We start from the raw sequence: 25,313 nt of genomic DNA, 5'->3' as shown, positions 1-25,313 counted from the left end.
AAAAAGGGAGAGACTTCGTTCGACCAGATGTGCGATCACGTGACCTGGGTTCAAAGGTCTTAATTTTGCAAAATTAATGGTTATTAATTTTGCAAAAAAAGTAATTCATTGAACTTTTATAATTAGGTCATTCAATACTTAATAATCGTAATTTTTCATTTCTCTCCCCCCCCCCCTCTCGAAACTGCAAAATGTCGGTAGTAAGTCCGTAAAAGTTTCCGGGGATTTTTTGGGGTCCCACAAACACCCCTGAAAATTGCTAATGAATTAGAATTAGCCCAAATCCACTATAATATATTTATGTATTTAGCATAAATGTTATAGAAAGCTTTACGGTAATTTTATTTTTCACTTATTGGAAATCTAAAATCATTTTAGCCCAAACAAGTTCTACCGTATCTGTTATACTATCTGCTGCCATTGGTGTATGTGGATTTCTCTTAGTTTTGTCTGTGATTCTGTACTTTTTGCTCCGAAGACACTATGGGAAGAGGCGACCATCTGATGAGATGGTTTTGAGAGTTCATGAAGGAGTTTTTGGGGTCCCACAAACACCCCTGAAAATTGCTAATGAATTAGAATTAGCCCAAATCCACTATAATATATTTATGTATTTAGCATAAATGTTATAGAAAGCTTTACGGTAATTTTATTTTTCACTTATTGGAAATCTAAAATCATTTTAGCCCAAACAAGTTCTACCGTATCTGTTATACTATCTGCTGCCATTGGTGTATGTGGATTTCTCTTAGTTTTGTCTGTGATTCTGTACTTTTTGCTCCGAAGACACTATGGGAAGAGGCGACCATCTGATGAGATGGTTTTGAGAGTTCATGAAGGAGTTTTTGGGGTCCCACAAACACCCCTGAAAATTGCTAATGAATTAGAATTAGCCCAAATCCACTATAATATATTTATGTATTTAGCATAAATGTTATAGAAAGCTTTACGGTAATTTTATTTTTCACTTATTGGAAATCTAAAATCATTTTAGCCCAAACAAGTTCTACCGTATCTGTTATACTATCTGCTGCCATTGGTGTATGTGGATTTCTCTTAGTTTTGTCTGTGATTCTGTACTTTTTGCTCCGAAGACACTATGGGAAGAGGCGACCATCTGATGAGATGGTTTTGAGAGTTCATGAAGGAGTAAGAGTCAATATTTTTATAATATGTTTCTGCTGTTCTATAATTCTCATTCCTATTTTTTTATTTGCATGTTTTAATTGTTTAGTAAATTCTATTCAATGTTTTAAAATATTGCATTATATAAGTAAATATTGGAACTGTTTGGATATGTTCATGTAATTTATGTTTACTTAATCATGTCTAATCAAAATCATATTTTGGACTATAAAAAAATTAATTGTATATGCTTTTTTTTTTTTCATACTGAACAATTTTGTTAAGATGGAAAGATTGTATAATAAATGAAAATCATAAATCATTCTACTATATAGCTGATAAAGAGACAGTTCTATAAAGTTACTTCTAAAATTACTTATATGAAATCTAATTTTATTTAAATTTATTCATTATATTTCATGCTAAAAATATACAAACATTTATTTTTATAATACATTAAAAACTTTTTTTTAAATTTTTTTTATCTAAGATTTGTTAGTACATATATGTGCATTTATTTTACAAGCTGACTTCGGATCTTAGCGATTATTTCCCATTAGAAAAGGTAGGATTTTAAATTGAAGTTAACTTTTTAACATTTAGAATACTTCTGTTTTTATTTGTTCATTTCTGTATAATTTAAATATGATGAAACTCGGCTGATTTGAAGCTGACAGAACCCTAGTAAAAATTTGATCTATCCAAGGTTTTGAAATAAGGAAGCCTGGATCTAAAAATTAATATAACAAAAGAAAATATGCATTTTTAGAAACTGTTAGGAACATTCTTTTTTATAATTTGGCAATTTTGGTAAGTAACATCGCTTGTAAAATAGTCAGTAGCATTAATAAAAAGATGATAATATAATTTAAAAAATTAGTAACTATAATAAATAATTAGTATGTAGTGCTTTGAATAATACAGTTAAGCAATGGAATTTCTGAAGAAACAGTTTAGTTTTCATATACTAACATGTTCAAACCTTTTTAAAAAGATTCAGATATTTTTTTATTGCATTTTGAATACATAATATAAAACAGAACTGGCACAGTGAGCATAAAGCAAGAATAAGTTTAATTAATGAAAATAATTCAAAAATTAAAATATTTTCTTCAGTTTCTTAATTTTGGTTTTGCATTAACCAAAATAATTTCAAATTGTAGATATTTTAATATTATTATTTAAGCTAACAAATCAAGAGAACAGAGAAACCTTATCAATAATTTAAAATTATTTGAATTAATCAGATTCTAGTAGACAAGGAAGTTATGAAAACTATTCCTTCTTCTTATTCTTATTTTAAATTCCTGTAACCTCAAAATGTTGATTTTTTTTGTTATTTATTTATTTAAGGATGAAAATGGCTTTGTTCCGGGTATGTTACAGTTAAGTGAAGATGCTGACCTTTCGGAAGTTTATGAAACCTTGAGAGGGAAATATTGGCAAATACCTAGAAGTAATTTAGTAGTCCATCAAACTGTCTTGGGTGTTGGTCAGTTTGGAGAAGTCCGGGAAGGTGTGGTTCATAGGCGTTCACAGTCCATTCCCTGTGTTGTACAACATATGCAAGGTAAGGTCTATATGAAATTCTACTAATTATTCAAATAATTTCTTTTCTTAAAATAAAATATCTTTGAAACAAGGCAAATGACCACCTTTGCTCCAATTACAATAAGTCATTAATATGACAATCATATCACTAAATAAATTTCTTCAATTTGAAAGTGAAATAATTCTCTATAAACTATGTTGACTATAGTTGCAAAAATTCAATATTAAAAGTTGCTTACTTGCTACCAGGCTTGACTCTTTATTCATTAATAAGAATAGTTACTAGGTATCCTCAGTATGATTTCACAATTTCAGTTTGATTTTTACTTAATTGCATAAGAATACAAAGGTTAAAGTTTTGAAATTTCGAAAATTCAACCTCAAAGTGTTGATGAATTTTCAGATTTTAGATCCCCCTGAAATTAAAAAATTTTATTTACAATTTTAAAAAGAATCATTTTTGGTATGCAATGTTGTGTATAAATATGACAACTGAAAAATGCAAAAGCTGAACAAATGGAAATTAGTTTGTGGTCTTCATACCAAAACTGTAGAATTTTGTATAATTTTAGAACTATATTTCATCAGTGGGAGTATGTCTGTCCATCCATGTTTACATGATAACTCAAAATTGTAGCAAGCTCGGTACATGAAATATGTCATATAGTACTGGAATTGTTAATCTGTGATAAATTTTAAACCAAATCTATAAAAAAAATTCGACTATTAGTTGTCTATGTGTTGGTATGTGAAACCAGAAACAAAATATCTTTTTATAATAACAATTTTGTCACAATGTTGTTTCATCTCTAATCTTAACAAAATTAAATTCAATTCTTTATTACAATTAGTGATTCTTGTATTATAATAAAATGCAGTTCATTTTTATTCACACTTCTTTTTTTAAAATAAAAGTGCAAAACTTTTTATTTTTTTCATGTTTTCTTTTCACCCATATTTATTGAAAAAAATTCTTTGGTCAATGTGGCATTTTCATTATTTCAAATTAAATTATGAAATTTTAGAACAATTTATATAATAGGCCTTCTGGTTGTTGAAGGTGGCTAGTTTTTTAATGCCACATTGACCTTTCTAATTTTGTGTCAAATAAACTTAAGTCATAACAAAGTAATATTTTTTTTTCTTTTGTAGCTCCTTCCTTATTAGGAGATAAAGAAAAGAGAGCCTTATTGTGTGAATTAGATCAGATGTCTAGAGTAGGATTTCATGCTAATGTTGTGGAATTTCTTGGAGCATGCGATGAGAGAGGTATGTCTTTCTTTTGAAAATTAATTTTTAAAAGTTACATGAGTGTATTTTTCTCTAAAACTTTTATCTTAACTCTAGATAGTCTTTAACATATTACTCATATTCTTGCTGACATAAAAGAGAGGAGAGTGTGTGTGTGTGGGGGGGGGGGGTATTATGTACATAGAGTTTTAATTCCTGTACATTTGCCCAGACTTATTCATTTATATAATACAATTTGGATTTTGTAATAAAGTGCAAATTCAATCTTCTCCAATGAATTGTATTATATTTACTTTCTTCCGGGTTTAGACTTAAATTAATAAGTCATTGTCTAATGGAATGTAAAAAGAAATTCTTTCAAATAAACAATAGGTGAAGATAATAAAAAGGATGGTTTATATTAAACAAAAATATTGATTCTTCTTAATGAAAGGAAAAAGGTCAAATCATAGTAATTAGAATTAAACTACACCATTACAAATTATTTTTTCATAAATTATGATTGGTTACTTAAAAATTTAGTTTCTAGTCATAGTATGACAAAATTGATATATTATTTTCAACAATATCCTCGAATGAGTCTTAAATTGCTTTTACATAGTTGTGTAATATCAGTTTGTCATAAGATATTTCAAAGATAATCTGAATTTAAGAATTTTTGTGAAAGTGTATATTTATATTGTTGTTATAATGTTTATAATGTAATGTAACATATATTCAAAAAGAACAATCTTATTAATTATAAATTTATATCAAAAAATAGTATTATATTCCTAAGAAATTGTCACTTACTTACATGCTTAGTTCAGCATATTTCAAATAACTTAGTTCTCTGATTTTTTTAAAAAATTACAATTTTCTAAATTGATAAATTGATTGATAAAAAGAAAGATTTAAAGGGTTTAAACAAAACACTTTAAATAGTTTTTTGATAGATAATTTCAGAAACTAGGAAGAAAAAATCATGTTATTTTTCTAATTGAAAATTTTATAATTCATCTTCTTTTCTTTTAAGGATTTGTTTTTTAAGGCTTATTTGAATTTTTATAGATGTTCTACAAGTAGCTATTGAACATCATCCCTCATCTCTAAGGGGTTTACTACTTCGCAGTAGACAACCACCAGGTGGTAAAGTGAGTAGTTTATCAGAACCATTGCTATTGGAATTGGCTTCAGGTATTGCTCAAGGAATGGCTCACCTTGCTGACAGAGGTGTAAGTAGCATTAGTTTTTAATTTAATCTATTTAATTTTATTTTGTCATACTCATATACATCCAAGGTTTTTGTGCTTATCAGAAGTAATTGTGGTGTGATTATTTAGATTTTTTTATCATCCAATTTTATTTAAGAGTAATTAAAGTTGAAAAATAAATTTTAAATTTGTATGTTGTGAAAGTTTAAAAAAGATGCCAAGCTTTTGTAAGGCTATTGTTAGAAAGTCTCTCTCAAGATTTTTGCAACAAAAATTTCAACCTTATTTATCTAAATAGTTATCTAACTTATGAAGCTTTTACATTCTATGAAACATTCTCTTTGAGCTTGCAATTCCTCATTTTTAACAGGAATTACTGTGTGTATTTGATGATCTAACTATATTGGAAAATTAAGAGGCTTTGATTACATCTAAATGTCATACTAATTGTACTGGGCTTTTAATAGTTTGCGAAGAAAATACATGACATAGCAAAATATCATTTCCAAATTTGAAAGTATGTTGCATGTACAGAAACAAGTTATTTTTATAATATATCAAGAAATCACAAATGCAAAAGGTAATAAAAATTAGGAGCTCTTTGTCACAGAATTAAAAGAAAAAGTTGTACACAACAAAATTTCATGGAATATAAATTTGTAATAACATAGCATCACAGCGGCATAAATTATTACCATTGCAAGTTACACACAGCATGGCATATAATATGCATTATTAACAAATCTAAAGAAGTGTATAAAAGTCTTGACATGTGAAACAAAACATGTCTCTGATGTTATTTGTGCAGTTCTGTCAGAGTAATTTTGTATTTCATTCAGCATTTCCAGTTCCAATATGTACACTTTTTCTGGTATATACTCTTGATTCATTGATTATGATTTCCTGAAACAGTTGTACTTTACATTAGTGATTGTTAATGCTCCATTGTAAAAAAAAAAAAAAAAAAAATACTTATTTTTGCATACTTTGTTTACCCTTAAAGTTCAACATGGCATGTAATTCAGAATATATTCAGAAGTCCTGTATTTACCATTGATCCCAGAATTTTAGTCCTCTCCATCAAAAATGGAAGCTAAACAACAATCATTTCAAAAAATGCTGAGGAGAAACCAAAAAATAAAATGAGATGTAAATGATGTAAATTCCTCTAGTAATAATTTTTCTTCTGAAAATTTGTATGAATGCATACGTTTGTGAATGTACATAACAAATGTTTTTAGTTATGTTGTACTTTTACTTCTGGTTTTTTTTTTTTTTTTTTTTTTTTTTTTTGCTTTGTCACAAGCACCCATGATTTATGAACTTTAGAGTTGAATGATTCTAATGAATTTATTTTCAGATTTTACATCGTCATCTTTCTGCCAGGAATATTCTTATTGCAGAAGGATCGATTCCAAAAGTTGCGCATTTTGGCCTTGGTTATTACAATCCACTTGGAAAGGTAGGCTTTCCAAATTCATGTGTATTTTTAATTTTATTTTCTGTTCCTACTTTCAGAATTTTCTTCGTACATGCCTTGCATGCATGACCAGTTTTAAATAATAATTGATTAATAAGTAAATGTAAAATAGTTTTAATAAATCGTATACAGCATTTTGAATACAAAACTGCCTTGCAATAAAACAGTTCATGTCTAACGTGTTCAAAGATTTTTTTATTAATTTTTTTTACTGAATGCCTTGACAGTTGTATATCCATCTAGTGAATTAAGGGCTTTAAAATTATTTCTTTAGGATCTTTAACCATGCAGTGCATGAATATATCTATAACTATTAAAACAGTTCATTTTCAAATTAATTTAAATAAATTCAGTTTATAAAAATTTACATTAAAAGGAATTGGATAGCCATTCCTATTGTATTTATTTGAATCTAAGATCAAGTTTTAGAATGCTTATATGTTGAATAGATTTTCTCCAACTGAATGAGGTAATGCTTAATTTAAATGCATTTCCAAATGTTTGAAAGTACATTTTAAGTAACTAGATAAACATATGAGAAGATCTTCTTTTAATCATATTGAGTTCTATGCTATCTTCAAAAAAAGAAAAAAAAAAAAAATTTCTAAAGACAATATACACAATTTTATTGTTTGATAATATTTTTCCTCATAAAATCTTGTTATTTCTTCAGAAACTTTTATACACGAGATGGACAGCTCCAGAGGTCTTGAACCTTAATACTTATACCTGTAAAAGTGATGTGTAAGTATTCCATTAAAAGTAATGAAGTGAATCCACTTACCTTTAATTTTAGAGTAGCTTTAAATATTTTCACATTTATGATATTTTGTATCATGCAAGTGTCACTGATTTGATAATATAATGTTGTTTTCCGTTAAATATTATATCATTCTTATATTGAATAGTATTAATTAGTATTATTATCATATTAATTGAAATACTACAAGTCTAAAGCAATATTTAAAAATGTAATGCTACACTATTTAAATGTTATACTCTCTAAGTATTTTAATTGATATAACTTAAATAAGTTACAGCAAAAAGTAACATCTTATAATTCCAAATTGGTCTTTCAAAGGTCTGATAAGGTTATTATTTAAGTGAATTTTTCTTTTGTGTGAATAAAAGTTGCTAGAAAAATGAAGTTAAATTATATGGAATCATATAGATTCAACTTCTTATATTCTTTAGTTTGCAGTGGCTTAATGAGGATAAATGGTTGCTGAGGCAAAATATGATTTTTTTTCCCTCTCCTTGTTATAATCAATGGTTTAACAAGAGTAAATGGTCCTTGGAGCTTGGCATTATTTTTTCACTTTATAATGATACTTCTCTTTAAAAGTAATATAAATTCGCTTATGTTTTGTCTTTTTACACCGTACCTTCATATGTGACTCTGTTTTCATGCAAATAATATTTCATAACTCCATTTTCATTTTAAAAAATGTCACTACTGGCTCATAATTGGAAAATTTAAGTAAAGAAGTAAAAATCAATTGTAAATGTACATGAAAATTCAATAAAGATATTAAAAGAAGAAAAAAAGGTTATTGAATTTGTCATATTCTTTTTCTGGGATGCACACCCCATAATTTTATTGTATTATTACAAGCAGTGTAAATTTTTCCCATTTGCGTATAGACTATTAATTAATTATACCCTTAATTCATTAGAATTTAAAACTAATCTGCTGTATTTCTAATCAATCAATTGATAATTGTACTCCCATTTTATAAGCGATTTTTTAAGTATTAAATTTATTTAAGTTTATAATATGATCATTTTCAAAGTATCAGTTAAAAAAAATGTATACTTTCGATGACCTCAAATGGACTTATACCACTTTCAAAGTCAACAAAACTTGAAAATCATACATTTATGAAATATTAAATGTGAGATTTCAATTGAATCAGGTTAATTTTTTATGAATTTTTTTTAAATATGTCAAAAAAAAATTAAAAAGCTTTATTTCAATATTTCTTCAGGTAATGCATTTAAATTATTACAATTTTATATTATTATGTGCCACTTTTATTTCTTATCATTACGAAAAAGTTTCTAAAAGTAGTCATGATGTTTTGGAAGAATATAGAATAATAGATCCATCGTATCATTAAATTTTCTAGATGTAATCGGATTGGCATTATGGTATAAAGGTGGTAATATTATATTTTCAAATTTTTGTGGTCTTCTTCATCCTTGGGATAATAAATCTTGTGTTTTAAACTCTGCGTTTTCATACAATGAAGTTTTATACAGAAGTATATATGTTTTTTTTAAACCCTTATCTGAAATATCTTTAGTCAATTTACCTCTTAATTATTAGCAATTTTTCCTTCTACAGGTTTTGTCAAAACAAAATTGTCTTGTTTCGTTTCTTGTAAAATAAATTTATTTTTCAGCTCTTTCAAACTTATAATATAATATTATGTACTAACTGTTGTTCTAAGGTATAATAATCTTTAGGAAAATATGAATTCCTTTTTTTCTTTTGGATGTCTTAATAGTTCCAGAATCGGATTATTTGGTAGGTAAAAATGTCCAGGATATAAAGATCAAAAATTTTTATATTATGGGAGAATTGTATAAGGCACATTAAAGTTAATTTTAAACTTTATTTTGCCCAATGCTTATATTGCTGTAGGATATTACATTATTTATAATTGTTATTAAGCAGAGATATTTTGTGATATAATTTTTGAACTAAATATTATGTCTTTGCGGATAGTGGACTTACACCGCTTTCAAAATAATTGTATTTGTAATTTATTTATAATTTTATTCTAGTAACAAATTTTTGAAAAAAAATTTTTTTCTTGAGAATTGTTTATAAATAAAAAGCTGATAGTAGAGTGCATTCATTCTTATCATTAACTAACTTTTTGTCAAAAATGGACTTTCAGCAATTTTAAAGAAAACAGCTCATATTACTAGCAAGAGATAAAAATGTTTAATGCTGATGAAAAGGGATAAGAAAAGTTAACTTCACTGAAGTTTAAAGAGGAAAAATCTTACCTCTATAAAAGGGCAAATTTGTTCCTGTTTCTGCCTCTATTCCTATTTAAAAGGTGTATTTCAGATCATAATCTAAAGGTTAAGACTTTAGAATAAGAAAACAACATTCTTTAAAAATGTGTATAATTTTAGCATTTATGCAGCTCTTTTAAAATTTTACAAGTATTTCAACTTAAAAGATGGCTTTGTTTCTTTTGTAATTCAAGAATGTACTATGAATTTAATCCTTATGTTATTTACCTCCGGGTCTTTTCTTAATGTATTTGTATATTAAATATATATATATATATTGTATATTAATTGAAATTATTCCTGATTTTATATTCATTTCAGTTGGGCATTTGGTGTACTTTTATGGGAATTGTTTACATTGGGTAAGCGATTTATGATGCATCAAAGATTTTGCTTATTATATAAATAAATTGGCTTTGATTTTTCTAAACTGAAAACTTTGATGATTTTAGGTGGGTCTCCATATGTCAGTCTTCCTACTAGAGATATTTTGCCTCGTGTAATGCAGGGAATGCGTCTTCCACAACCAAAAGGTGTCTTTGATGAATTGTAAGTTAACATAACTGTTTGTAATCACTCTTGATAATTTATTTTTAAGCTAAACTCAATAATTAAACACTTATTTCTAAACCTATTTTTTTATCTGATGTTTGTAATCTCTCTTTCGGTTGGTGTTGTTATTATTGAAGATAATAGCATATAATATTCCTAGTTAATATTCCATAGCCAGTAGTGGTCATAATTATAAATTATTTTGCTTAATGCAAATAATTCATCCTTGAATTATGTTTAAATTAATCTTCCTTTTAAATGTTACTTATAAATATCAACTTGTCATCTGAGATCCTTTTCTTGTAAAATGGAAACTTATTATAGAGTTTTTCTATATGCGAACATGTATACTTTTGCCTGTAACATAATAAATGCCAGAAAACTCCTAGTCATCATGACATAAATTGAAGCAATGAAACAAACTAAAAAGTTTATAATAATAATTTTACCCATTTGTTTTTCTTGATTGTGGTATCATTTAGTACTACAGAGGATAAAAAGGAAAACAAATATTTGAAATGAAAATACTCTAAAAGAAAAATAATGAAATTAGAAATTTTGTTGCAAATATTATTATTAGAATTGAAATTATATAAAAAATTTTTGATTTCCTTCATTTTGGTTCCTTGTTAATTCAGTACTTTTTGCATGGATCCTTCGATCTGCAAAGAAAATCTTTGAACTCATTAGGAAAACAGTTTATTCAAAATCTAATTTCTTGCTTTTGATCATTCTTGTTTTAAATTTGAAAGAAATGATCAAATAATCACCTGAAGCGATAAAAACAGAATTAACATATTGGATGTAAGAATTTTAGTTCTTCTTAAACAGTTTTGAAAAAGTGATTAATTTTTTTAAATCCATCAATAAATTCCATCAGAGATGTAACAATTGTTTGTTATCTTAAATGGTGCACAGTTTCTTTTACTATAGTTATAACAATACAGTTGACAAGTACTTGCCAAAGATTGTTCAAAACAACATAAAACATTAAATATTTTCTACATCAAATTTCAAAATTTGGACTTTGAAGTGCATTTAATTATTATTACTATATCCTGTGCCAAATCCCATGATTGTATGTGTAAAGGATTTGTTTGGGCACTGTAAACATACACATATTCCTTTTTTAAGTGTAGAAAACGCTGCCAGTTTTCATTTTGACCACCTTGGAGTTTATTTCTGTTTTGCATTTTTAACAATTAACCCCTTACCTGCCGAGGATAACTTGTGAGATTCGGTCCTCAGTGCCACGTATATATATATATGTATATAGTTGTGAGACGTATATATGCGCCAGGGGCAGTTAACACATTGACTTAGGGAGACATATATATATATATATATATATATATATATATATATATATATATATATATATATATATATATATATATATATATATATACGCCCGCGGCAGGCAAGGGGTTAAATAAGATTGGTCGTTTTAAAGATAACTTGCTACTTTGAAATCTCCCATGCAAACATCAGATAATTGGAAATGAATTCCAAATTAATGACTGGTATTTTTATAACTTGGAAATGAGAAATATCTTTATTGAAAATGCAAGAGATAATAATTGCTGGTCAAGTGTTTTGAAAAGACTTTTGAAACTTATCTGGAACCGAGAGTAAAACTAAGAGAATGACAGCTATAATTATTAAACTGCAAAAAGTGCAAACAATAAATATTATTTATAGAAATAAGAGTTAATAGACATTGCATTAAGTCAAAGTAACCAAAAATATAACCATTATGAAATTAAATCCTATTATTGAAACAATCTAAAATTAAAATTATTTCGGAAACAGAGAAACAGAACTAAAAAGTTATTTTGGAAGCAAACTAAAAAGTAAAAAACAAAAAAGCACCATTGTATTTAGAAAGTGCAAATGCAGCTACTACTAAAACACAGATGAATCTAGACATTTGGGAATAAAAACCAAGTTAATAGGAAACTAGAATCAAAAATAAACCAAATAAAATAAGAATTTGGCCTGAAGACTTTCTCAAGGGTCACCCTCAGGCAGGGATTCCAAATAAAGGATTTTTTTCTGTGAGGAATCCTGACATTTGCCCAACAGTATTGACCCCTCGTGATCTGAAAATCCCCTGAAATTAAGTCCTAAGAGATACACAATTTTTACAGAAAAGAAACAAAACAATACGACCACCAATAAGCAAAAATACAATAACATAAAATAACCTATATAATAATTCTCATAACCAGTTAAGAAAACAAAAAAGGAAAGAACATAGCAGACAAGCAAAAAATTTTTTACAAAAGGTGTCCTTTCTTATTCAATCTTGTTTCCCATGCCCTAAATTGTTTCTGTTAACGTCATTCAAGATAAAAATAAGTGGAGGGTCTCGGCACCATTTACTGAGTTAGTTAATACGCAACGGAAAGTCTATTTTTATTTTAGGCAAAGGATTAATCCCAAATCATCTCTTTTTTTTCATTAAAATATTAATATTGCAGTAGTTAAACTACTGCAATTTTAATATGATTAATACGCTGAGACCCTCCAACTATTTTTACCTTGAATGACATTAGCAGCAACATTTTTATGGCTGCATTGAATTCAGTTTTTCAAAGAGAGCTGCAAAATATTATTAAATATGTTCTGGACAGGTTTCTCCTTTTTATTCAGAAGGGGTAACATTTAATTTTTATTTATCTGAATGGGGATATAAAATGAATCAGAAAGCATGCTTCAAACAGTTTTAACCAAATATAAAAATAGGCTTAACCGTCACCAAATGGGTAATTATTATGACTTGTTTACTGAAATTGAAGTTCATGTCTTTCAAAGCAATTATCTTACAAAAGTGTTTTAATTATTTTTTAAAATTACCTCTTGGATGATATCAATTCCATTTCTTTTCATTTTTCCCATTAATTTTAATATTTTTTAGTTCAGTTTGATACATTCTTTGTAACGCTTAATGTTATGACAGAATTAAAATTCATCTGCCAAAACTTTCAGTAGTGTACTTTTGCTAAACATTAACACAGTAGTAAGATTTTCACTTCTGTTTTTATTTCATAATATTTATTCTTTCTAGTTTGCAATAAACTGATTCAGTTGAATTCATGTTTTTCATTTGTATTAAATAACATGGTGAATTTAAAAAAAAAAATGCTTTTTCTTATTTGAATTATTTAACAGTCTAAAAAGGTCAATAATCTGGGCCCTAAATGTGGTTAGTTGTTAAGAAATAGTTGATTCAATATATTGAAGATACTCATAAAGAAGTTATAGAATTAGGTGATGTATAATATTATGAGAGTTGGTTACAATAATTTTACTTTGAATATTACTGTTTAAAAGGATTTATTATATATTTAAAAATGTTGATATCAATAATACTGAAGGGAAGTGGTGTTGCGAAAATAAAATATTAAGTTTATTGTAGTTTGAGATTAAGCATTTATAAAAATTGAAATGATTCCTTCCAGTTTTTGTAAATATTATATAAAATTTGGGTTATATTACTGGTTAGCATTAAAAAATAGAAAAATATGATATGATATATGGAAAGACATATAAATATATAACTAGGGAATATCCATAATTAGAATTGTAATAAAAAAAAAAATGTTTATCTGGTGTTTTGAAGAAACTCCTAAAACTCATTGGGTTTATCCATATGAATTAAAATTTAGTGGAGACTATAAAAGCTTCAGTAATTTATCTTTGAGATACAAGAAGAAAAATAAATCATTTATATTAGTTCTCAATCATATAATTAGAGAGTTTAGTATTAAAATGTGTTGTTTTTCAGCTTTATTCAAATTTAGGAAAATTTATTCTTTTTCTCTCATTGATATTTTTAACACCTAATATAACATGATAAGCAGTTCATATTAGAATTTGAAAATTCCCCCAAGTGAAAGCAATTTTGTTAACCCCCATTATTATTATTATTAATATCATCATTGTTACCATTTAAGATTGGAACTCAGTTGCAGGACATGTAGAAAATATTATTGTTTTGGAACTAAGATGCTAAATTTATGGGTGTTACATTTTAATTTAAAAAAAAAATTATATGCTATTCATTTGACTTCTTTATTGCTTTTCCATATATTGTCCATTTTTAGCCATTAATCTTTACTAATAAAGATATTCATATTTTTCATGGCAAAATTTTAATAATTCATTTTTTAGGTTTCAGCTGATGTTACATTGTTGGGAATTAGATGCTGATGAAAGGCCTTCATTTATGGAATTAGCTACCAGTTTGCAGAGCATGTTTTTAAATGCTAAGGTAAATTTACTTGGAGAAATATTTAATATATTTTTACTTAGGATATTTTTGATTTTATCAAATTTTAATAATTTCTTGACTTTGGATATGATTTCATACTCACTATAATTCCTATAAATATTTTTACACAAAATGCAAATTCCTTTTACCAAATTTTTCAGAAAGGTGTCTTTTTAATTTCAAACAGAAATATGTTTGGTATTTATAATAATGGAATTTTGTGATTAATATTTCCCTCACTGTTAGTTGTATTATCTTGAAATTTTCTATAGTTTTATCTTCCTGGTGTCCATGCAATATTTTAACATTTTAAGTATTTGATTGTCAGTCTATTAAATTTTGATTCTGTATCAGGAATGTATGATGTTTTTGAATTTCAGAAAATATTGATTGCAATATTCCGTAATATTATAATAACAGAATATATTAGAATTTTAAAAAATATAAATACAATAATAAAAAGCATGCATTTATCAATGTACTATAAAAATAAAAATATTTTTTAATCAAAAATCATAAGGTTTTGAAAATAATGGCAAAGTTAATTAATTGATAATGAATATTATAAGTAAGTAAATTCTGAATATTTTTTGAAATGAAATGTAAACATGAATAAAATTCTATTTTGCTCACAATATTTTCACAGCATATTCCATTTTTATGGGGTTTTATTTTTTAATAAAAAATTTTCCTTGCCTTTTTTTATACACTAGTAAATATGCGTTTTTGTAGCTTTTTTATTTCTTTGTTACAAATTATTGTATTCATCAAAAAAATCGAATTTTAAGATTGTGATTAATTTCTTTGAATACAAAAAAACATGTGTTTTGCAATTATGTCTGTTTGTGAATATAATAACTTGAAACCACTTTGCACTAGATGAATGAAATTTGGTGCATGGTGTTTGTACCAAATTTGTAGATTTCTGTCAAATTTTGAATGTAATCCATTCAGAACAAGTCTGCCTGTCCAAATCTATGTTAAGATAATAATTACATGATAGCTCAATGGACAAAAACTGACGTGCACATTTAACGTCTAAACTATAGATATCTATTAAATTTGGATCTAAATCCATCTAAGAATTCACTTTTTGTTGGTTTATACTTTTACAAGTTTGCAAACATGAAAACTCTAAAACACAAATATAATTCATATAGTTCAATTGTAATATAGTATTGTATTTTTAATTACCTGGAAAAGAGGCATCCAAATTATACATTTGTTATTTATTAATCTCCAAAGGGCATATTCTAGTAGGCTCCTTTCTGACTACAATGCACCAATGGTATGGTTGCAAGTATATTTATTATTTAGTGTACAAGAAAGTTTTGGGTGATCACTCTTGTTGATTTATTTTTTTATTATATTTGTATGCAAAACATTTTTGATTTTAAGAAAACAGATGTGTGAAATTCTGTAATTTTTAAGATGATAAGTAAAGAATCCCAATTGTTAATTTGTAAGAGCCGTGAGCAGTGCGAGATACAGTTCAAAGAGAAAAACAGACTATCTAAAAATAATTTAAACTTATATAGGTTAATGAAGGGAATTTGCTGAAGCAGCATTTTGGGTTCTGCGTATACCAGAGTGTTGAGAAAAAAATAACCTATACAGTTCCGAAATCAAAGTAAACCTGAGTTAGAGCGATTAGGAAATAATTATTTTTAGGTTGTATATAAATTGAATTTATTGAATACATATTGCATTTCCATTCAAAACTGAATCTATTTGTGTATTCTTCGTTTCATTAAAAGAAATACAAAAAAGAAAAATTATAATCCTTATAAATTGTTTTACTTTATTACCCACATATGTACCTTTCATTTCCTTACAGGAACACATTAATTTCCAGGATTGTGTCAACTATCAATATGCTAAATTTGATCCTGCTGCTGAAGATCAGTAAACAATGCACTTATGTACATTCCTAGACAACATTTCAAGAGTTTTATATTGTACATATATTATTTTCCCACCTCAGTTTTATATTGATATTTAATTTTCTATGATATGCTAGATATTTGATGGCAGTGAACAATCTAGAAGTATATGAAAACAGTATTGCAGCTATTTCTTATCAAATGAAAGGACATCTCTATATATTTTGTTTCTTAATTTTATAGAACAGTTTATAATACTAAGTCATAATATCATACCAGGTATAATGGTCTCTTGGTAATTTTTATTATATTTTTTTATACATATGCTCTTAGTTAGATTTGACATAAATTTTTACAATTTATTATAAAATGTATATTTAGCATTTGGGTTTCATAATTTTCATTTTATTAAGCATTTTATATGAATTTGTTAAGCAATCAATTTTTATTGTTATTAGATCTTTAATCAGTGAATGTTTGTGATCAAGCTTTACTTGAAAATTAAGAAGAAAAAAAATTATTCTATATTAGTTAGAATATTTTTCAATTACTGATTCAATATTTTAATCTGTATTTACTCTCTTTATATTAAGATGTCTTTTTAAACTTTTGATCATCATCTATCTGCAAAATTTTGTGACTATCCCATGATTGGAAAATTTAAAGAACATCAATCCTTTCATGTATATAGACTGTTTTTTGTGTGTGAAATGGATGTTCAATTCATGGAGGGGGGGGGGTATATAAATGACACTAGAAAGAAATTAAAGAAATTCACTTTGCAAATTTTATTTAAATATTTTAAGTTTACCTTTTTTTTTATCAGCTAATATTAAAAATTGTAAAAGAAGTGATCCTTTAAGTTTCTCGTGAATCAAATTTTATTCTAAACAATTCCAAAAGGCATTGTTCAAAATCCTTGATGTGCATTAAATCAAATGACTTACTTTCATTAGATTTAAATATTATAAATAATTTTTATGGTTGATTGTGTTTTTAAAATCATATTTCGCTTATTTGTATTGCAATTATTATGTAAGCACCTAAATTATTTGTATTATATTTTTTATCTGATGATCAAATTTAAAATTTGATAAACAACTTTTTCATTGAATTTTTTTGTCAAATTTATTATAAAACAAACTTTTCTATAAATCAGCAGTTATTCATTTTCTAATACTTTCTGCATATTTTCTATTTATTGAAATCACTGCTACAATTTTATACATTCCGAATTTTTTTTTATTTATTTATTTTGTGATAATTATTTTTTTTTATCTTGCCTTACCTCATAATTTTTTTTGTATATAATAATACTTAAATCTTATATTTTTATTACTTTCTTGGGAAGAAAAAGTGCTTGAAATTTAGCTTCAAGATCTAACAGTATTATTAAAAAAATTTATATCAAATGAGAGAAAACTATATATTTTGTAGGGTGGAAGAAATTAGAATTGAATATTAGAAATCTACTTGATCATGTTCATAAAATAAATGAGAGTTTGGATTGAAGGGGAAAAAATCATTTATGCCATAAAGTTGAAAAGTAAATTTAAGAAGGAAATATCAATTAATAGCTAAAAATGAATTAAATTTAACATTATTATTTATAAAAATGTAATGAAATTTTATAAATCATGGCTTATTTAACTATAAATTTTGCACTGAAATTAAAGAGCTCGAAGGAAAGTTCATGTGGTGAATTGTATGATCTTAATATACTTCTCTGAGCCCCATTTGGGGTTTAAGATGTCCAATATATCTTGTTCATACATACATTTATCACTGTATTCTGTAATGGTTTGATAGAAATTCTAAATTCTTTTTTAGCAAGGCTGTATAAAGTCATGTTGAACTGCTTAACAGCAAATAAAACTTTAAAATATGCTATGAAATGTTCACCTTAATTTTAATAAATAAAATTAGAAAAATATAATTTTTAAATTTTGATAAATTTTCTGGAAAGTAATTCTTTACTTTTTAAAAATTTCCAAGAGGACATAGATTTACTTTTTTTGCAGTGATATTATAACGCATAGTGTTCTATCTTTTATAAAATGATGATTTACTATATTTTAGTTTTTTTTTTTATTTATATGTTGTACCTGTACCGGTGTTCACTGTGGTTTGGGGTTTTCTTGTATTGAATTTGAAGTTCCTTTTTAGACAGCTTTTCATACTTTGTTTTCATCTGAATTTAGTTGCTTATGAATCTCACTGTTACAAAATGTTATATTTCTTGTTGTGCAATTCTATTTTGTAAAATTCTAATTTAGTGCATTTCCAAAAATATCAAAGTTTTTTATTTGTTTGTTTATTGTTAATTAAGTACTGTTTTGTTTTGCACCTGTCTTTCAAATTCCATTATTTGTGTTGCCATTTTAGATTGCATTTATGTTTCTCCATTTTTATCCTTGTTTTTCTTGTTTCTATTTCAATTATTTTCAGGGTCAGAGAAAATTTAAAAAGCTAAGCTTGTTTTGTTGAGTATTTTAAATATTACTGACATGAGCCGAAATTTAAATTTAAGAAAAATGTCACCTCTGTTAAAAATAACTTTAGAAATTTTTATTCCATTATCTTTTCTAAGGAAAAAAGTCTAGCAAGGTTTATTGGCTTTATTTTAACTTACAAGAAATATGCTTCAAAAATAATAGTAAAATAATTTATTATATCAAACTCTTAATTTAACACTACATTCTTGCTTCATGAATAAAAAAGTATATCAATAAAATCTTGGGTTAACTTGCTATTATTTTCTGTACAGTCTACGTGCTGGATGAAAAATTATATGTCAGTTAATTATTTTTTAATATGTTTTATATATTCAAATTGTCTTTTAGTAAAGTATTGTTTTTATCTCATTTTTCTTTTATAATTATCTAAGTCAAAATTTTAGTTTATGAATATACATTTTTCTCATAGAATGGTAATTTTTTGTTACTATTCTATATTCTTATTCCAAATGTGATTTTATTTTACATTATTGTATGATGTTATTATGGGGTTCTTTATGTGGTAATAAAAATAAGTGTTGCCTCAGTTGTGTTATTTCATTTAAATATTTGAATCATTAATTTTATGAAAAATTAGTTATTTATTATCTTTACTGAAGGAAACAGGATAAAAGTGTTCTAATGCCCTCTGTTAAGAATTTCACGATTTTTCAAGTATCAAAATACAGTTTAACTTGGCTTATTTGAAGCTGATGTTACTGCAATAAAAATTTTATTTGTCTGCATTGATTGCAATTGAAGTAACGCTTTATATATAATTTTGATATTGCTTGATTATAAAGATATTAAAAAAATCATCCTATGAAATGTTATTTTTTAGTTTATATCATTATAAGATGAGGTTATATTTTTGCATCTAATTTTGAATCGTAATTCATTTCAAGTGTAAATAAATGATTAATAAATATGCAGATAGTAATTTTAAAAAATAAATTCAGTAAATGAGTACATATATTTAATAAACTCCTTAATATGAGTACATTAGATGCAAATTATGTATTTTGAATTTTTGTTGGGATGTAGGAGAAATTGTTGAATTACTTTTTTCATTGAATACATCATTCAACCATAAAGTCCTCAAATGGGTTAAAGAGTTGAACAAAATGATTCATTTGCTATTGAAGATAAGAATTAAATTCATATTTAATTAAAAAATAATTTAGAAGTGCAGTATTTTGCCACACTAAATTAAACAAAATAAGCTCGGATTATAGGTGATATTTTGATATTATTTTAATAGGAAAAAAATTCAGATTTGTCTAATTCCATAGAAAGATATATTATACAAAAAACTTTTAATTATTAACCAATATATTCAATTAATATTTTATTTTGTATGGAAAGGAAGTATTCAAGTATAGCATAATTTGTAATCTACCTATGTGATTGATCAACATTTGGGATTCTTTGATGCATAAAAAATGAAATAATTTGTTGATGATTTTATATACAGTGGAACCTCACTAAATGAGGATAATTTGTTCCAAAATCTTGCTCATAATGAAAAACAAATCTTCCCATAGAAATCCATTGAAAATAGGAGAATGCATTCCATTCCAAAGAAAGATACATTATAAATAATCAATTCATTTGAGCATGGTTTTTTTTGTTGTTGTTGTTTTGAAAAAAAAAAAAAAAAACTTTAGCTTAATGATAGCATCTTCTTTAAATGAATTTGTAGTACACATACCAACTGTCTTGTCAGGGCGATGCTTCTCAATATAAGATGGAATAATTTCCATATTTTCAGCATCTGTCTTATTAAATTGGAAGGTTGTTCTGGTACACCTCTTATTTTCCCCTTTCGTGGCTAAATCTACTTTACAACTTTTTACTGTGACAAGAATGTAGCTGTATAAGATCATCAGATCGTCATTGCTATCCATCTCTAGCCTCATAATCTTGTCCAAAGACAAAATCTCGATTAAAGCTCCACAGGCACTTGCTGGAAACCTCATAGGCGCGTTCGATGAAACTACCCAGCCAAAGCTTCTTCCATGTAAATATAAACGTTGTCATCAAACAAGCTCTTAAGCCAATCTAGCATGTGACGTCATGATATCTCCTCGACCTTCTTCTGCGAAACATCGGTCGTTAAGCGAGTGACTTTTTTACATTTGGTTTTGTTCGTTAAGCCAATGACTTTCTTACATTTTATTTTGCTCATTAAGCGGGGTTTGACTATACTTGTTTATCAAATGCAATCTTATTTCCTTGCTTCGATCTGTATGACAAACGGGTTAAATACTTTCCATCTATCATGTACCGATTTGCTTTGGTAATATTTTGGATTTGTTTAGTTTTAGTCATCTTGAAGTCCTATTTTGAAGCATCACGACTCTTAAAAATGCGTTCAATCGAAGTAAGGATTCTTAACTTTTTGCTAACGATTTCAAATAGAATAACACAGAAAATTGTAAAGGCTATGAAGGTTTTGTAATAGTACAATTCTTTAACATCATTTTAAAAATATTTTTAAGAATATCTTAAATACACTCCTTCAATCCTGATAGATGTAAAGTATGTGAAACCAACTTGTCATTTTTACTGTGTTTATGCATAGAAAGAAGATTTTCTGCGACTTTTTTATATAAAAGTCTGTTTTTCTCATTAAAAAAAGTGAAAAACTTAAAAATGAAAGGTTCCACCGAGATTTGAACTCGGATCGCTGGATTCAAAGTCCAGAGTGCTAACCATTACACCATGGAACCCCATCTTCCCATGCCGGGAATCGAACCCGGGCCGCCTGGGTGAAAGCCAGGAATCCTAACCACTAGACCACATGGGAGCTGTTGCGTCTTTTAAAGTAGGATTTGTGATTTTGTTGTATTAGTAAATAATTCCAGTGGTGTGGAAAGAAGAATTTTTTTTTTTCCTTGCTCAAAATCGCTGTGTTTCGCACCTTCATTTGATAGATTTCTATCAATTTATCTAATAACTCTTTAAATATTTTTATTAATGAATAATTAATGTCTTGTTTACTTACTTAATTTTATATTTACAGTCGTAATAAAAAAGATGATATCCGTAGAAAGATAGGGTTGTAACAATATTTTCAAGCCAAAAGACGTCATATGCAGAAAAACTTTATAAATTATTCTTTCCGTGCAAATTTATGCAGTATTGATAATCAATTGTTTCAATTATGATCTAAAATTATATCAAATGAGACTCATTCAGTTATCGAATTATTTAAATGGAAAAAATATATATTGTTCCTTCCAATAGCATTATTTAGACGACAGATTTTCTTTTAAATTCTGAACCTTTATTGTAATTTCATTATTGATTAATTAGGTATTAAAATATTCTTACGAACATTCTTATCAATAAATACAGTGAATTAAAATACTGCAAAAGCAACTGCCCCGGGTGAGGATCGAACTCACGACCTTCAGATTACTCGTACAAGTGATTATGAGACTGACGCGCTGCCTACTGCGCTACCGAGGCTTGCGCTGGCTGAATCTAGAAAAGTACTACGCAAATACTGATTATACAATAAACTGTTTAATTCGTAACTTTATAATTTGAACTGTTGTTATATGGGATCATAAAAATTCAATTTACCAACAGTTCCAAGTTCAGAAAAATTGATTCGAAGATTAAATAATTCAGGTGATTTCTCCCTCCCCCCCCCCCACACACAATTTTTAATATGATTCGAATAGGCCAAACTAAATTCGAATGATGAACGATAGTTTAATATTATATGAATAAAGACTTTGAAGGAAAGGATTAAAAAAAAAGCATTCGAATTTCCGACGAATTCGAATTAAAAAAGTTCGAATTTGTCAATTCTATTATTATTATTTTATTCCAATTAATGACTGGAATTTACATAACTGAATTTTAAAAATTCACAATTTGAATTGTTCGATTCTATGCTATACATGTATTCTTTAGGTATTAAATAGTTTCAAGAGGTATACTTTCAAAACTTCTTAGTTAATTCACATAAACGGTGAAAACGGAGGTACGAAATCTACACAGAAAGAAATATTGTAATTTGAAAATAATTCACCCTCGAAATTTTAGTGAAGACGATTTCGCTTTAGAACTTTCCCCCCTTTAATCCGAAAAAACATTCTTAAAATAACTCAAAGACGCTTTGAGGTAGACACGGTATGTAATGCTTAACTTCAAAAATGTAATTTTATCAATTTTTGGACAAAATCTATTTGCAAGTAATGCATATAAATATGATAATTAAAAAAAATAGCTAAATAGTTAAACATTGGTGCATAGTTTTTTCGCCTAAAAAGAGGAATATGAAGTAAAAATCGTCTGTTTTAGAACTGACTCGTTCAAAATATGTCTAGAAAACCATTTAAGAAATATATTATCTAGTTCTTGGAATAAACATATTTTTAAATACTGCTATTCAAGCGATAAATAATATGAAATTTTCATTTTTTTATCGCATTGTAATGCATTTAAAAAACTATAAAATCTTTTTGAATGCTTACTCTGTATTCTGTAAATGCAGAATATATTGATAATTTATTTTACCGAATTTGAATTAAAAAAATTTACTTTAGATTTTAAATTTGAAAAAAAAAGAAGCAAACAAAGAAAGAAAGCAGTTAATAATACATTTTAATGCTATTTTACTTATTAAGTATTTTTGGTCAAAAATCAACTTTTCAACGTAATGACTGAGCTTAAAACAACTTTTTATTTTAAATTAAATGAAAAATTAAGACTTTTGAAAATCAAAAGAAAGTAAGAAATTAAATTATCTTAAAAACAATGCAAAAAAATGAATTCTCGAAAATCTCCTGCTTTGCTTCTTTAATAATCTGCTCCTGTATGGAAAGCAACGTAGTAGAAATTTTACTTTAATTACAAATGCAAAATGAATTTTAATATTAAATTTCTCGAACGCAAGTTAAGTTAATAGAAGCATGTATCTTCGAAAACTAAATTTAAAGATTAAGAAAAATCCCATAAAAAATTAATGGCAAATTAAAAAATGCATAAATATAAGGTTCCACCGAGATTTGAACTCGGATCGCTGGATTCAGAGTCCAGAGTGCTAACCATTACACCATGGAACCTCATCTTCCCATGCCGGGAATCGAACCCGGGCCGCCTGGGTGAAAGCCAGGAATCCTAACCACTAGACCACATGGGAGTTGCCGGAAGAAAGGTCATAAGTTTTGTGTAAGGTAGTTCTGATCATAAATCATTTGCCATCAATTACATTGTTTTGTGCATCCATAATACTTAGGGCTTTTACAACTTATTATAAATCGTTCTCCCTATTTTTATTAATGAAATCACTTTCTCTATAAATGAAATATAAAATGTGTATTCTGACAGTAATAATTTATTTCTAAAAGCATGTTTATAATTAACGCTATTGTGTCACGATAATATCCATTCTTTGTTTTAATTAAGGATTTAGATGCTCAGGAACTTGATCTTACATTATCTGTTGCCGAGCATTCACCTATCCTTTAAAACATTTTTACAAAAAATATTTTTTAACGAAATATAATGTTTATAGCGTCCAATAAATGTTAAAAACTTTTTTAAATATAATTTTTTTTTTCTTCTTGGTTTTAGTCAATCTGATAGTCCCCCCCCCCATCCCCTTCCTTTTCGAATATTGCAAGTCAGGGTGATTTCATAGATTTTTATTTTCTATCGCTGAAGAACCTTACGGAAGTACGTTGTTATTATTATTTTTTTTTTTTTTCCAAAATCCTGAAATATACTCGCTTACTTCTTAAATTTGATTGAATAATTAAAGATTTCTTTTAAAGTTAGTAATTTAAACAACTTGTGTTATTATTTTTTAAGAAAATGCATACAGCGTCATAATCTCATTACCGTTTTAATTACGTACGTAAATGATTTTTTTAAAAGATAAGTATACTTTTCAATGGTTTAGAAGCTGTACAAGAAATGATTAAAATGTATTATGTAAGAAAAATGTAAAATATGAATTGCAAAAACAAACTGCCCCAGGTGAGGATCGAACTCACGACCTTCAGATTACTCGTATGAGTGATTATGAGACTGACGCGCTGCCTACTGCGCTACTGAGGCCTGTATAGTAGAAGCACGAATAATTATTTAAACAAGTAAAGTTTCAGTGTAAAAATTTTCAACGAGGATTTTTCTATTTTTGGCACATATTTGTTTTGTTTTTTTTCAAAACATGAAAGAGAAAATTATTAACGCATTATTCTCTATAAATTTAAAACCTATAATAATAATAATAGAAATTTTAAAAAAATCGAAATATATATGATAATTAAGAAACTTTCTCGGAAATAAATTAAAAAATCTTTGAATAACCGCATTTTAAAACTAGATATTCAAAGTCTAATGTTAGTCCTGTTTGGTAAAATGAACACGAGATCTCGAAATGTGTGCTCTGTCCTTATGTTGAACATTTCCCCCATGTATGAAAAGAGAACCATTCTAAAACGTGGCGCCCTCTGT

The 25,313-nt window shown here is 26.8% G+C and overlaps 1 protein-coding gene and 6 non-coding genes across 7 annotated transcripts in view; 1 reads left to right on the top strand and 6 right to left on the bottom strand.

The window, feature by feature from the left end:
- LOC129971833 (fibroblast growth factor receptor 4-like) overlaps positions 1-19,340 on the top strand; it is a 29,728-nt gene extending 10,388 nt beyond the window's left edge. Inside the window, exons 8-19 of the mRNA XM_056085808.1 lie at positions 379-610; positions 927-1,149; positions 1,652-1,690; positions 2,479-2,695; positions 3,829-3,945; positions 4,978-5,141; positions 6,481-6,582; positions 7,274-7,344; positions 9,952-9,992; positions 10,083-10,179; positions 14,359-14,458; positions 16,296-19,340. Of these exons, the coding sequence (XP_055941783.1) occupies positions 379-610; positions 927-1,149; positions 1,652-1,690; positions 2,479-2,695; positions 3,829-3,945; positions 4,978-5,141; positions 6,481-6,582; positions 7,274-7,344; positions 9,952-9,992; positions 10,083-10,179; positions 14,359-14,458; positions 16,296-16,367 (1,475 nt within the window). The 3' untranslated portion in view covers positions 16,368-19,340. The remainder of the gene's footprint in view (positions 1-378; positions 611-926; positions 1,150-1,651; positions 1,691-2,478; positions 2,696-3,828; positions 3,946-4,977; positions 5,142-6,480; positions 6,583-7,273; positions 7,345-9,951; positions 9,993-10,082; positions 10,180-14,358; positions 14,459-16,295) is intronic.
- Positions 19,341-21,496: 2,156 nt separating this feature from the next.
- Trnaq-uug (transfer RNA glutamine (anticodon UUG)) lies at positions 21,497-21,568 on the bottom strand. The gene has a single exon. It is a non-coding gene; the product is annotated as a tRNA-Gln (tRNA).
- Positions 21,569-21,573: 5 nt separating this feature from the next.
- Positions 21,574-21,645, bottom strand: Trnae-uuc (transfer RNA glutamic acid (anticodon UUC)). Its single transcript has one exon. It is a non-coding gene; the product is annotated as a tRNA-Glu (tRNA).
- Positions 21,646-22,221: 576 nt separating this feature from the next.
- Positions 22,222-22,310, bottom strand: Trnam-cau (transfer RNA methionine (anticodon CAU)). The gene is given in 2 exon segments: positions 22,222-22,257; positions 22,274-22,310. It is a non-coding gene; the product is annotated as a tRNA-Met (tRNA).
- Positions 22,311-23,845: 1,535 nt separating this feature from the next.
- Positions 23,846-23,917, bottom strand: Trnaq-cug (transfer RNA glutamine (anticodon CUG)). The gene has a single exon. It is a non-coding gene; the product is annotated as a tRNA-Gln (tRNA).
- Positions 23,918-23,922: 5 nt separating this feature from the next.
- Trnae-uuc (transfer RNA glutamic acid (anticodon UUC)) lies at positions 23,923-23,994 on the bottom strand. The gene has a single exon. It is a non-coding gene; the product is annotated as a tRNA-Glu (tRNA).
- Positions 23,995-24,825: 831 nt separating this feature from the next.
- Positions 24,826-24,914, bottom strand: Trnam-cau (transfer RNA methionine (anticodon CAU)). The gene is given in 2 exon segments: positions 24,826-24,861; positions 24,878-24,914. It is a non-coding gene; the product is annotated as a tRNA-Met (tRNA).
- Between the last annotated feature and the right edge of the window lie 399 nt (positions 24,915-25,313).

The sequence above is a fragment of the Argiope bruennichi genome, chromosome 6 (genome assembly GCF_947563725.1).
Source record: "Argiope bruennichi chromosome 6, qqArgBrue1.1, whole genome shotgun sequence".
NCBI classification, from domain to species: Eukaryota; Metazoa; Arthropoda; class Arachnida; order Araneae; family Araneidae; genus Argiope; species Argiope bruennichi.
This window is presented reverse-complemented; position numbering and strand designations above follow the sequence as displayed.